This window comes from Thamnophis sirtalis, unplaced genomic scaffold, assembly GCF_051295495.1.
Source record: "Thamnophis sirtalis isolate CommonGarterSnake01/CBP01778 unplaced genomic scaffold, rThaSir2_p1.2 scaffold_11, whole genome shotgun sequence".
NCBI classification, from domain to species: Eukaryota; Metazoa; Chordata; class Lepidosauria; order Squamata; family Natricidae; genus Thamnophis; species Thamnophis sirtalis.
In genome coordinates, this window is record NW_028261391.1 from 37,501,877 (window position 1) to 37,516,340 (window position 14,464).

The 14,464-nt window shown below is 44.1% G+C and overlaps 1 protein-coding gene across 1 annotated transcript; it reads right to left on the reverse strand.

The window, feature by feature from the left end:
* Positions 1 to 7,704: 7,704 nt before the first annotated feature.
* On the reverse strand, positions 7,705 to 14,427 carry DTYMK (deoxythymidylate kinase). Its single transcript, XM_014060726.2, has 5 exons — positions 14,054 to 14,427; positions 12,910 to 13,018; positions 12,055 to 12,145; positions 9,005 to 9,202; positions 7,705 to 8,798 (listed from the first exon to the last, which is right to left on the reverse strand). The coding sequence occupies exons 1-5, from the start codon at positions 14,181 to 14,183 to the stop codon at positions 8,688 to 8,690; spliced, it is 639 nt and encodes a 212-aa protein (XP_013916201.1). The 5' UTR covers positions 14,184 to 14,427; the 3' UTR covers positions 7,705 to 8,687.
* Between the last annotated feature and the right edge of the window lie 37 nt (positions 14,428 to 14,464).

The following is a 14,464-nucleotide window of genomic DNA, read 5'->3' on the forward strand; positions in this document are numbered from 1 at the left end:
GATATATAATTCATATAAAAGTAGCAAAAAGAGGAAAATAAGGCAGTTCCTTGCATATGTCTCTGCAGATTTGTAAGTAATAACCAAATAATTTCTTGAGGAATTTTCAAGACAATGGAACACACAATTCAAAACAAATCCTAATTACCTAAGAATTCTATAAACCCTTGATGGTGAACCTATGACACAGCCCTCTCTGTAGGCACGCAAACCGTTGCCCTAGTTCAGCTCCACCACACATGCGAGTGCACCAGCCGCCAGCCAGTTATCGGGTCTCTGCCATGCATGTGCAGGGTGCGTGCAGAGGCCCCACGCAGGTGCGAGGAGCGCGTGTGCATGGGCACATGTAGGCAAGCTGCACACGTGCACAGAAGTAGGGGCATGCAGGGGGCTGTGTGTGCATGCATGGGCGCCATGCATGGATATGTAAAGGGGCAGGGTGCATGTGGAGAGTCGCGCACATCTGTGTGCTTGCACTTTGGGCACTCGCTCCAGAAAAGATTAGCCATCATGTTATAAACCTTGGGGAAGATAGTATAGCCTCCATATCAGGGTGGGTTGCTGCCAGCATTACTGCTGGTTCAGTGTGCGCACAATTTTGTGCATGCTAGCTTCGCTCACGTGTGCGCCAAATACACACTCCATGCACATGCGCAGTTGCCCAAAAATAGATAAATATTCTTCCAAATACAAAATATCCTGGAGGTGCTTTGCAAAAAAATTTAAAGGATTAAAACATAACATATAACCGCTAAAACAAGGAATCAGCTATCCTCTTCCAATAGAGGGCAATGAAACAAATGCAAACCAAGCTCTTTAATCATATTGTTATTCAAAAGACTTCAATCAAACATCTGTTTTCAAGAATTCAAATGGGGCTTGAAATTGGAATGGGAGAAGTTCTTTATTTTAATAAAAGATGTAATAGGATGTCTGAGAGAATTGGCAAATATTAGCTGTTGCTCACCAAGTAAAGCTAATAACTTAAGTGCTAAAATGCCTGTAATGTACAGCAAATTTAGCAGAATATCATTGGTTAAAACAGCAAATAAATAAATTAAAAATAAAATAGCAAAATCTGAAGTTTTCAACAAATGAAGCAACCCGAAGCAATCAGAAATATTAGCAAAAAAACCTAATGATGTGATGATCACATAGTAATAAGATTTAATGATCTTTCCCAGAAGTACATTAGATTGAAGTGTAGGATTCAAAATTACAAGCTTGCAAAATGTAACAAATCAAGGACAGGTTGTCATCGACTTACAACAGTTCATTTAATGACCAGCACTGAAAAATGACTCATGACTATTTTTCAGTTACAATCTTGCAGCATCCTCATGATCAAAATTCTGACAATTGGCAACTGGTTCATATTTATGACCATTGCTGTATCCCAAGGTCATGTGGTCACCTTTTGCGAACTGACAAGCAAAGCTATGGGGAAGGTGGATTCACTTAACAATCATGTTACTAACTTAACAACAGTGATTCTCTTAACAACTGCAAGAAGGTTGTAAAATGGGACAAAACTAACTTAACTATTGTTTCACTTTGCAACATACATTTTGGGCTCAATTTGATCGTAACTCAAGGACTTCCTGGAATTAGATTATCTCACTTCAACCGTTATGCTGCAAGAAACTTACACAACAGTGTTAAAGATTTTTTTTTGAAAATTTGTGTTTATTAAAGAGTTAGATAATTTACAAATTACTATTGCTTCAATCTATGTTCAGTCGGTGTTTAATTATTGAAATGTCAGTGGTTGCATGTGTGAATAAAATTCAAAGAATTGAAATAAAGGAGAAAATTATTGATTGAAATTGCTAGTTATTATAATCCTCTGTAATGCAACATATTCCTGCCAATTTTATAAATAATCAAGAATTTGCTTAAGTCTAACAATCTTTAAAATTCTATAATAGTATATGAATAGCATTCATATTCACCTTATAAGAAAAAGGGCGTTGGTACTTACCTGATACGCCTCTTCTCATAGTGGGGGGAGGAGTATCCAGGATGGGTGTTGACTTTGTCCTCTCATGATTGGATGAGTCAGATAAGCTCTTTGGGTAACGCCCCCTGACCAGCAGGACTACCCATTCTTTTGACGAAGAGCTCCATCCGACTCGTTGCACCATTCACTCCAGACTCTTAATTCAGTTCTTAGCTTTTATCGTCTTCAACATCAATATTTATATAACTTCATAAAACTGTGAACATAAAACTTAGTCGTACAAACATAGTCAGGGAGGGACTGGATACTCCTCCCCCCACTATGAGAAGAGGCGTATCAGGTAAGTACCAACGCCCTTTCTCCATAGTGAGGGGGGAGGAGTATCCAGGATGGGACGTACCAAAGCCTGCACGTCCCTAGGGAGGGAGACCCCAGAGGCCCCATGTCCCCCGCTTGTGCCAGTTGAGGCGTGGGCTCCGCCCTGTGAACCACCTGCAACGCCCTGCGTCCAAGAGGCCCTGCGTCCAAGAGGCTTTTGCCCTGCGGGGTAAAGAGTCCAGTTTATGGTTCCTAGCAAAGGGAGAGGGGGAAGCCCACGTGGCTGCCCTGCAGATTCCGGCCAGGGCTGTCTGCGTGGCCCAGGCCCTGGATGTGGCTGCGCTCCGCGTGGAGTGAGCTGTGATATGATTGGTGTCTGTAAGCCCTGTGATTGGTATGCAGTGGCAACGCAGGTTTGCAACCACCTACCTATTGTGGTGGAAGTCACCCTGTTACCCAGGCCCCTATTTGGAAGGAAACAAACAGAGCTTCGGATTTCCTGACTGGCCTGGTTCTCCTGAGAGAATCCTCAGGGCCCTCCTTATGCCCAGAGTGAGCCCCTTCTTTCCCCCCGTCTGGACAGAAGTTGGGCAAATCAGTTCCTGGGTTTGATGGAAGCAGAAGCCCACCTTGGGATGAAGGGCGTAACCCCACTCTGTCTTAGTGGGGGAAGCAGAGACCCTCCCCGGTGGAGAGCTTGCAGTTCATATATCTGCCTGGCGGGGGAGATGGCCACCAGAAAGGCCACCGTGAGAATCAGGAACTTAAGGGAAGCTGTTCGTAAAGGCTCAGATGGAGCACCTATTGGAGCGTCCCCTACCCTGTGTAAGTCCCGGGAATGGTACTTGAACGCTGCGTGCGGTTTGGGGTTGGAAGCCCCCTTGAGGAATTGTCTGACCACAGGAAGGTGAGTCAAGCTCTGGTTCCTGCCACGCAGGACAACTGGCGAGAAGTCTGGGACCTGTCTCCTAATTGTGTTAGAAGCTAACCCTCTGTCCCGGCCTGCCTGGAAGAGGTCCAGAATCTGAGGCACTGAGGCCTGGCTAGGATTGTGCCCCAGGGAATTACACCATGAGGCAGAGGCCTGCCACATGGAGCCATATATACGCTCTGTGGAAGGTGTGCGGGCAGTCTGGATAGTCTGCATCACCCTGGGGGGGGGAGGGTCTTTCCCCAGGATGCTCCGTTCCAAGAGCTAAGCGGTCAGCTGGAGCCATTGACGGTCTGGGTGCTCCAGCGACCCCTGGTTAAGGGATATTCCCTCCAGGGGGAATCTCCATGGCCTCTCCGTTGAAGGCGACTGGAGCTCTGCAACCACAGTCTCCGGGGCCAGAGAGGCACCAAGAGAACCCCTTCTGCCCCCTCCCGAAGGGTTTCCCATATGACCCTGGGGATCAGGGGTAAGGGCGGAAAGCATACCGACAACCCCTGGTCCAGGGGCTTCGCAGATCGTCCGCCCCTTCTGCCCCCCCCCCCATGTCTGGTACCTGGAGATGACCCTCAGGAGCTGAGCGTTGAGGGCGTGGCGGATAAGTCGATCTCCGGGTGTCCGAAGCACTCTGCCATTTCCTTGAAGATTGCTGGCTGCAGCTTCCGCTCCAAACTGTCCCCTTGGTCCGGCTGAGCCAGTCGGCTCTGATGTATCCCACCCCTGCTATATGTTCTGCCCTCAGCGAAAGTTGTCTAAATTCATAGGCTATCTGAGGTGCTTCTGCGATCTCTCATAGTCGGGCATCCCATTCTGAGTTTGTGGTGGGTTCTGGCATGGGGACCAGCCTATCTGACCCTTTTTTCCCCCCGGCCATAAGGGTGCTATGATTCTATGGCTAGGATTAGCGCAGAGATATTCTGAATGTAAACACCGATGGAGTTTAATGGGCGGCCACTAGAGTGTGTGTAACGATGAAGAGAGGGAAGCTAAGGCTCACAATAAAGGCCTGCCACAAAGGTAAAATAATAATAATAACAAGAATCACAACAACAATAATAATAATAATAAAATAAAATACAAAAAGGGGGGCATCTTCCCGCCTGATAAAACCAAGAAAGCTTAAGGAAACAATTGGTCCCTTGCTGGGAGAAAGTGGCCCGAAGGTGACAGGCAGCAGGGGTAGAGCCGAACTATTTAACTCGTGCTTGGCATCTGTCTTTACCAGCAGGGATAAACTATCCAACCTATCAAAAACAGCACCCCAAATTCAGATTAGGGACCCAAGATGAGATAGGGAAGAAATGGTAGCCTGTCTATCTTAGGCAAGGTCCAATTCCCAGGACCGGGTTACACCCCAGGGATCTGAAGGAGCTGGCGGATGAGATCTCCAAACAACTGAAACTATATCTATCAGAGCTCCTGGAGTACCGGAGAACCACTATAGAATTGCTGATGTGATTCCCCCCCTTCAGAAAGTGAGAAAACCGGCTCGAGAGCCCAAAGCCAACATGGGTTTGTCAAAAACAGATCATACTAGATTAGCCATAGTGAATGTTGTGTTTTATAGTTAATTTTTTATTCACGTTTCTTTTATGTCTTGTTTTGCACTCCCTTCCCCCATTGTTGTAAGCCGCCCTGAGTCCCCTCAGGGAAAAGGGCGGTCTATAAATGTTCAATAAATCTAAATCTACAAATCTTCTTAGATTACGGTGACAACCCTAGTGGACCATAGGAATGCCATTGATATAGTTAACTTGGACTTCAGCAAGTCCTGATAAGGTAGACCATAACCTACTACTACTTTATCTACTACTAGATAAAGTAGAAGACTGAGGATTAGACCTAGTCACACCAGGTGCCTTGGTAACTGGTGTACACACCTGTACTCCTCAATGGGACTGCCTCTTCATGGAAGGAAGAGTGCAGTGAGTCCCCCAAGGCTGAGTGTTGAGCCCAGTACTCTTCAACATCTTCATCAGTGATTTGAATGAGGGTGTTAGGTGTGTAAGCTAACATTTGGGATAGCAAAATAAATGCCATGATAGTAGTACTGTTTCTTTAAGCGGTCATGAGAAGGAGCCAGAATGACTGTTAGCTCTCTGTTTGTTAAATGCTGATGGGGGGGGGGGGTCATCAGGTTAGCAGGTGACCCCAAGCTGGCAGGAATAGCCAACACTTCAGAATACAGGCTAAAGATACAGAAGGATCTTGGTACCCTTGAACATTGGGCACTACCTAGGGAAATGGGATTCAAAGAGGTAAGGTTCTACCTTTAGGCAACGAAGGTGAAGTGCACAGGTACAGAATACCTTGCTCCACAGTAGTAACTGTGAAGGGGATCTTGGAGTCCTGGTGGACCACCCTTTAATATGAGCCAGCGGTGTGCAATAGCTGCCAGAAAACCTAACACAGTTTTTGGCTGCATAAACAGAGGAATAGAATCAAGCTCCCGTGAAGTGTTCATTCCACCTTATAAGGCCTTGGAAAGGCCAGATTGGAATTCTGCATTCAATTTGGTCACCATGATGTAGAAAGGATGTGGGGGTTCTAGGGAGAGTGCAGAGAAGAGCAACAGAGGGATCAGGCTGGAGGCTAAAGCCTATGAAGAACGGTTGCAGGAATTGGGCAGGTCTAGTTTACTGAAGGAAAGACTAGTGGAGACGTGATAGCAGTGTTCCAATATCTCAGGGGTTGCCACAGGGAAGAGGCAACCTGATTATCCTCCAAGGCATCTGAGTGCAGAATTAGAAGTACTGGGTGGAATCTAATAAGGAGAGAAGCAACTTAGAACTGGGGAGAAATTTCCTGACAGTTAGACAATTAATCAGTGGAACAACCTGCCTCCGGACGTTGTGAATGCCCCAACAGTGGAAGATTTTTTAAGCAGCTGTTGGATGGTAATAGCAATAGCAGTTAGAATTATATACTGCTTCATAGGGCTTTCAGCCCTAAGTGGTTTACAGAGTCAGCTGTTAACCATTGAGCTACAGGGCTGACTAGTAATGATAGCCATTTGTCTGAAATGGTGTAGGAATTTCTGCTTAGGCAAGGGGTTGGGCTAGAAGACCTACAAGGTTCCTGCCCCCTCTGCTATTGTATTGCATAGTATTGTATTGTATAGCATTTGCTCTTTGCCTATTCACCCCCACCCTTGGAAAGCCTTGGGGGAGGGGGGTAATCTCTAACCTGATTGGAGGTTCTTCTGTCTCTCCCTGGGGGCTGAATACTCTTCCTCGGCTTGGCCACGTGGGGCCCCTCCCCCCTTCTTTCCAAATGGTTTTGCAAGGCAATTGCCATCGCCCCGCCCTCAGAACTTAGCCACAAAAAAACAGCTTTTGTTTTGCCTCCTACTCAGGGACTACCCGCCCCTCCCCCCTCCTTCTCCTACTCAAGGAGAATTTTCTTAAGGGTGAAGGAGACTTAGCCCCCCCAAAAAACGCTGCTCTTGCTGGAAGCCTTTTTCTGATGGCATTCTCGCCAAGTCCCTTTCTCCTCCTTAAAGGAGAGTGTCCTTAAGGGTGGGGGGGGGGCTTTTCCTGTTACTATGCAGTTAGAAAGGGAGAGAACGGGCTTTTAGGCAGGATTTATGAAGCACCAAGCCGAAGGGAATCCTCCTCTGGGAGGTGAGGAGTTCTCAGGTTGGGGGGGGGGGTTCGTGCAGTCTTGATTCATCTAGGAAGTAGGGGGGGGAGATCCACCGCCTGCCTCTAACTCCCTTAACAAGCCTCCTGTTGGCCCTTTGCTGCATCCCCCGCCCTTGGCTAATGCCTCTGCGATGGTTTCTCACCTTTCAAGGGCTCCACAAGCCTCCGGTTGTGGCTGGAGGGCTGAGATTTGAGGCTCTGAGCTGCTGGGGGCAGCCATTTTGGACCATGTGGTTTCAAGATGGCCCCGGCTCCAAATTCAAACGGCTCCTCCTTGCTGGAGCACATGGAAATGGCTTTTGCCTTTGCAGGCTTGCCATGGTTGCAGCTCTCTCCCCTGTCTTCCGCAGCTCTAAGCCTTTCCGGCTCTCACCTTGTCGGCTGCCAGCACAGGTGTTCCAGGGTATTTTAGCCAGCTTCGTGGCTCAACCCGAGGGGAGCAGAGGAGCGCTTCTGCTCCTGATTAGCCTCTGCATCAAGGGCTGCTTCTAGGAAGCATATTGCCCTCTCCTCCTGCCTGCCCGGCAATTGTCCTCCCTGAGTGACTCCGTCTCACTCAGTGGCCAGGGCAGCGTGCCGCCCCAGGGGGCTTGTGGCAGTCCAGTCCTTGCAGGAGGAGGCTGTGTTCGATGAAGGGAGGCAGGATTCGCCGGATCCAAGTTTATTTTCCTTACTCCTTTGTAAATTACTGGAGTTACTGAGTAGTGCAACTTTTCCTTGAGGAGATGAGTCAGAAGAATGGGTAGTCCTGCTGGTCAGGGGGCGTTACCCAAAGAGCTTATCTGACTCATCCAATCATGAGAGGACAAAGTCAACACCCATCCTGGATACTCCTCCCCCCTCACTATGGAGAAAATTGTATCCACTATTTTAGAAATTTCATTTGAATATAAAATCAATCACATAAAATATAAGAAAACATAAATATTAACATATTAAAGAATTTAAATAAGTTATTCAATAACTTATTGGGATAAAGTAAGAATATAAAAATGTGGAACAGAAATTATTTTAAGATTTTAGGCCATATATCAGCAATGAAGATATCATTCCCCAAATTGATCTATTTCAAACTCTTCCAATAGATATTCCTGACAAGTTTTATCAATTGGGACAAAAAAGTTTATTATTTTGGTTTAATTCAATATACAATAGAATAAAATGTTAATTTAAAAAGATGCTACCAGATTTTTGTCTTCCAAAGACTAACCTAGTTGTCTTTCTACAATGTCTGGAAGAGTCTGTGTCAGCTTGGAGGATTATTACCAGCCTCTATACATACAAACACTATTTTAAGCTGTTATATCACTGGCATCAAACTTCCTTTAGAATCTACACACACACACACACACACACTCACAGTTAATACCTTAAATTATTAAATGTCATTAGCCAAGCATGCCCACTGTATATTTTGAAATATTTTATCTATAGACTTACTCTACATATTACAATGGAATATTACAAACACACACAAAACCTTATTATAGTGAGAAAAAGTTAATGCACTCATACACATGATTTTATTCCATATATTTATAGAAAAACTTCAGTACTGAACATAGCAAGTCTTATCTAAATGGAACATAGAAGATATTACTCCATTCATTCCTTTTGAGTCCCTGCAAAATTGCTTTCTAATGAAAGGACAAGCTTCACTTTTCTAAAACTCCAGTCTGTAGAGGAACGGAACTGATAAGTAGTAAAGATTAGCAAATGAAACCTACTTGGCCTCTCAAATATAGGTATACACACACAGGTTCACTGAATATGTGAATGCAAATAGTGCAGAATTTGGTTAAATAAGCCCTGACTTTCAGGATTTACGTAAATTTCATTTCCATAGTTCTCCTAGAGGTTTGTGCTGAGCTTCTTGCATAGCTTCTTCTGCAAAGGATTTAATTTCTTTGTGCAAATCTTCTACACTCTTCGAAGCATCAATCAACTATATTCAAAAACAAAACATACAGAAATGAAATATCTATTATTTAACTAATAATAAATGCCCTAAATTCAGCTTTTCAGCTAGAGAGAAATGACACATTCCATGGTCTAGTCAGAAAAAGTTAAAACAACCAATAGCTTCATTGTTAACCAAAAACTGCAAGTACTACTAGTTAATTCTATTTTTTAAAATATTTAATTTCTTACCTTCCAGTTTAAAGATTTATCTTTTATAAGATGGTGAAAGCACTGGAGAACTTTCTCCTGAAAAGATGTATTTTCATAGCGTTCATTTCCAAATTCTCCTCGTTTAGCTGCTTCCGACGTGCTCAATTGAAGAAAAAGGATCAAATCTGGCTTTGGAAGCCCCACATCTGGTTGCTTGCACCATTCCAAAGAGAAGTTCTGTTCAGAGAGAATTAAGAGCTGTAGTAAATACTTAAAAGTAAACGAATAACAATGTAAGATTATAGGAAGGTAAATTATAGTTCTATTTGTTCACTACTTTCAGTTCTCAACAGATAAGCATTCTTGTAGTGTTTGTATCTTCTCAGTTTATGTCTTGTAGAAATGCTTGGACATAAGACCTTTACATATAGTACAACCAGGTGTGCTACAAACTGCTACTCTTTCCCAAGGATATCGTCTATTCTGCTAAAATTTCCACAATATTTAGATACCCGACTGTTGTGACTCAGCAGAAGTTTGCTGTGAGTTGAGTCGGGATGCAGGAATAACAATGCAGCTGGGGCTCATTAGTGTGGTCTTCTGGAGATAAAAGGACTGATGGTGCCACGCCCTGGTTGCAGAAGTCAACGTTCAACGTTTGTTGTTCGTTTATGGAGAATTCAGTTCCGATCCTGTGTGAGTTTGTGAGACACTTGGAGAACTGATTTTGCTTCTTGAAAACTTGGTGCTGTAAGAGTTTTGTTTCTGCATTCTGCTGCGTAACCCTTGTTTGAAAGAGACTTTATGTTTATTTTGGGCTCGCAGCCAGTCTGAGCCGAGGACTGATAAAGTTATTTCCTTTTCAGTCTGTCTGCCTGTCGTCTTTGAACGAGCAAAGAAGGGGGGGGGGGTCAGAACAGATTGACTTCTGCCAGACAAGCCTCCATTTGATTAATTATGGAGCAATTAATTGCTGAAAATAGGCAAATGGCTCAACAGATAGTGGTATTGGCGGATCAAATTGCACAGCTGCAGAGAGCTGCAACCCCCCCCCCCCCAGCCAAGGAGGCAGTGCCCAGTAGCCATGCCAGGTAAATATGATGGGAGTCTGGCCATGTTTGCCGCGTTTCTGGGACAATGCCAGCTGTTCCTGAGTTTGAGAGCGGAGGACTTTCCCACTGACTGGATGAAGGTGGGATTCATTATCAGTTTGCTCTCAGGCACAGCTGTCTGTTGGGCTATCCCCTTGTTAACTCAGCCGAGCCCTTTGTTGGATGACTTCCAGGGCTTTTGTCAGTACTTTAAACCGGATGTTTGAAGATCCTATCAAGGGGGAAACATCAGCTAGAAGTCTGAAGTCACTGCAGCAGGGGAGTGGTTCATTGCAGGACTATGTTAGTGAATTCAGGCTGCGTAGCCAGGATTCCACGTGGAATGAACCAGTTCTAATGGACATGTTCCAGGATGGTTTGTCAGAGGCCTTGTAGGATGAACTGGTGAGGGTGGACAGGCCACCGACGTTTGACGCGTTGGTCCACTTGTGCCTCCGGATAGATGCCCAGCTGCAGAGGCGAAGGCCTCGCCGTGCATGCCAGGAGACCACCAGCATGCCGGTTCAGCAAGGGACTGCAGTGGACTAGGAGGAGCCCATGGAGTTGGGTGCTGTCAGACCTAGAGTGTGACGTACTGAGATGGACAGACGACGTGCTGAGGGATTGTGCTTCTACTGTGGGGGTCTTGGACACCTGGCAGGGAGTTGCCCCAAGAACAGAAGGGTTACGCGGACTGCAGCCATCCCTCAGCAACGCACTATCATGTCGGACAACCAGCACGTTTGTGCGGCCGTGATACCCCATTCGCACAAGGTAGCGTGCATTCGGGGTGTGTGGAATCCCAGGGCGGATACCCTGCCTAGTAAAGTAGAGAACTCTGACCCCGGACAGGGTGTTAGGGCTCGGCCGGAGCTGTTGGAGGGGCCGCCAGACTCCAACAGTACGGGGGCTGGTAGGTTGGCCATGGAGAGGGTGGAGGACCCTGGACAGGGTGTTAGGGCTCGGCCGAAGCTGTTAGAGCTGCCGTCAACCTCCGACAGTACAGGGGCTGGTGGGTCGGCCTTGCAGAGGGTGGAGGACCTTGGACGGGGTGTCGACGCCATGAAGGGCAGAAGGAGATGTGGTGGCCACCGGATACCTGGGGAGTCTTGGCTCAAGGGGATTGTTCCTGCAGGTATTGGGGAATCACAAAAGAGGCACCACAAGAAATGAGTGCGGGCCATGTTATGGACAACCCATTCCGACTGCATCCAGACCGTCAGACCCGGGAAAGGGCCATGTGGTGGGGGATAGTGTTGTGACTCAGCAGAAGTTTGCTGTGAGTTGAGTCGGGATGCAGGAATAAGAATGAAGCTGGGGCTCATTAGTGTGGTCTTCTGGAGATAAAAAGACTGATGGTGCCACGCTCTGGTTGCAGAAGTCAACGTACAACGTTTGTTGTTCATTTATGGAGAATTCAGTTCCGATCCTGTGTGAGTTTGTGAGACACTTGGAGAAGTGATTTTGCTTCTTGAAAACTTGGTACCGTAAGAGTTTTATTTCTGCATTCTGCTGCGTAACCCTTGTTTGAAAGAGACTTTATGTTTATTTTGGGCTTGCAGCCAGTCTGAGCCGAGACTGATAAAGGCTTTCTTTTGGCAAACTTTGTGTGACTTTAGTTTTGGAACAGGCTAAGTGGGGGCCAGAACACCCGACTATGACTGGGATTTTTGAGAACATTAGCCCAATATATTAGGATAAATGTTACTTTTCTAGGGCGTTTAAATAGGATTAAATAGGCCAGGCTGTTTCAATTTTATTTATTTATAACAGCCTTTAACCAGTAAACCAGAGTCCCAAAAAGACAAATAAGCATATACAACAAGCAATTTTAATGTTAGAATGGATTAGTCCTGCCAAACCCCTTATACTAACAAAACTTTGCAACACTGCAAAATGTATAAAAAACCAGCAAGCAGATTTCCAGAGACTGCTGCTAGAAAGGGTAAAATAAAATTTTGATACAATGTTATGCTGGTACATATCTGATTTACTCACTTCTTTTGCACCTGTGAAGGCTACTCCAGAAAAGGCATATCTGTCCACTATTAGAGTGACACCTTGGCTTAATTTTTCTTTAATAGATGGCCTGAACAAGAGAATGGCATGTTATTCACCAAAAATAAAAATAGATTAAGTTACAATATTACCATTCAATGACTATTCATTTAGTGTGTGGGAGGGTTCAATGTTCACACATCTTAGGGAAGAACTCCGAAAGAAAGCAGTGGTGCAAAATGGAAGACTTCAGTACTTCTCCTTTATATAGATTACTTTTAAGACTGCAGTATTTCATAACATCCTTCAATATAATGAAGATAATATACCAAACAAATTAGGCTACTTGAAAATTATAATTAGTTTTATAACCAATTGATTGGATAATTTTTAAAGGCATATATAGTCACCGGCACTTGGGTAGATCTTTAAGGACAGTAAAATATGTTTTGCTACTACTGTGGTTTTCAGTGCCTTTATTTTGTTACTTAGTTTAAAAACTAAATTATGTTTTTGAGAGTCAATTTGATGCAGTTGTAAAACCAGAAATTGAGAGACCATGCGTTCTAGTTCCAGTTTAGGCATGAAAACAGCTAATTTAATTATATGCTAATTTATAGAAACAAGTGGATAATATCAATAATCAATTCCAACTTGCTTCTTTCACTTTTTTTCTGAAAAGGTATCTAAAAATATTTTGGATCTTGGGATATTGTACACAGACCATAGGATTGCAGCCAAACACAATATTTGAAAGTCATACTTTCATAATTTTCCTGAATTAAAATGTGAAATCAAATTGAATTTAATGGGAAATATTTGGACCTCCTAGTACTAGATAAAAATGTATCTTACACTTGCTCCCAACGATTCGCAGAAAACAGTAGATGCACTGTGTGGTCCTCCAAATTGTTTTTCTTTTCCAAGTAAGAACTTATTAGCTGTCCAGTTTCTGTTGACCTTTCTGTAATAAACAAATAGGAAAAAATGAAATATAATACACTTCTTCGGTGTCTGCAAATTATTTCTCTTTATGTAATGCATTAAACATGCATTACATAAAGTGCAACTGCTTTATCTGATAATTTTCATTTCTCTCAAAATTCAATTGGAAAGTATGGCATGACTTCAATATGTAATTAAAGTACTGATAAGTACATACAAAAACTATGACTCCATGTTTGTTAGTTACACTTCATGTCTTGAAGTGTAAGAAATAAAGCTGTATGTGCCCTTTCCCTCTTTAGTGCTATAATCCAAATGAACATGAAAACAAGATCCTAATGGAGTATTTAGTTAAATACTGTATGTACAGTGGCGCCTTGATATTTAACTGCTTTAAAACTTATTGAATTTTGTACTCAACGCATTTTGACATGAACATTTTGTCCAAGTACTCATGGTTTGTTTGATACTCAACGCACAAGCTAAAACTTGTCGGCTGCCTTGTGATTCACTGCATTATTCTTTATGGAAAAATTTGGCACTTATTCCTGGAACAAATTAACAATGAGTACGGAGGCACCACTGTATCAAATAATCTGCAATGGAAATAAAAGAAACATTGTTTAAAATCTCACTAGTATGCTGAAATTAAATGTAAGCATATTCTGTATAGAACCAGCTGCTGAGAAGGTTAGTTCCAAGTGTTCCAATAGAAAGAGCTTAAAGAAAAGCTTAAAAGTGTAGGACAGGATTGCTTTTGAATATTTATTCACTGTAGATTAATCACAGATTATAATAAAGCACAGATGGTATACAACACTTTCCCCATCAATAGTACCATCGCAAAACCCTCTTAAGTGTTAGCATGTCTTTCTTCTATTATTAGTTGCTCAATTAATATAAATTCAACCATGTTATCTAATCCATGCTTGTCTGGTTCTGAAGGGCTGTACCCACTGAGTTTCAGTCTGCTCTGCGACATTCTATCGAGATCATTTTTCTCTAAATTAGAGGCGACATTGCGTATCTACTCCGAAGTCTGCGCTTCATTTACCGGGAAACCGGAGAAGTTCGGCCTGGTATCCTCCTGCCCAGAGGGCCTCCACGAGCCTTCGGCTCTGTGTGCTTTTGCCTGCTCGGTCAACCCCCTCCAAGACAATCAAAGCCCCTCGACGGCCCGCCATTGATAAATCCTCCCAGTCTCTACCCGAGGCAAAAAAAGTCACCGAACTTGCAACTTCCCGCGCTTGATAAAGTCATAGAGATGACTCTTCCGGCGTGAAGAGCGGCCCTACTGTCGCCATGGTAATCAAATAGGAAGGTGAAACCGGAAACACGCAAACTTTACACGAGGTCCTGGAAAAATGCCAAGAAGCAAGGTTTAATTGGAAACTAGAAATAAGAGGGGCGCGGGGACCCGAATTTCCTGTTGAGCACCAAAAAGAGCTACGAGTTAATGAAAGGT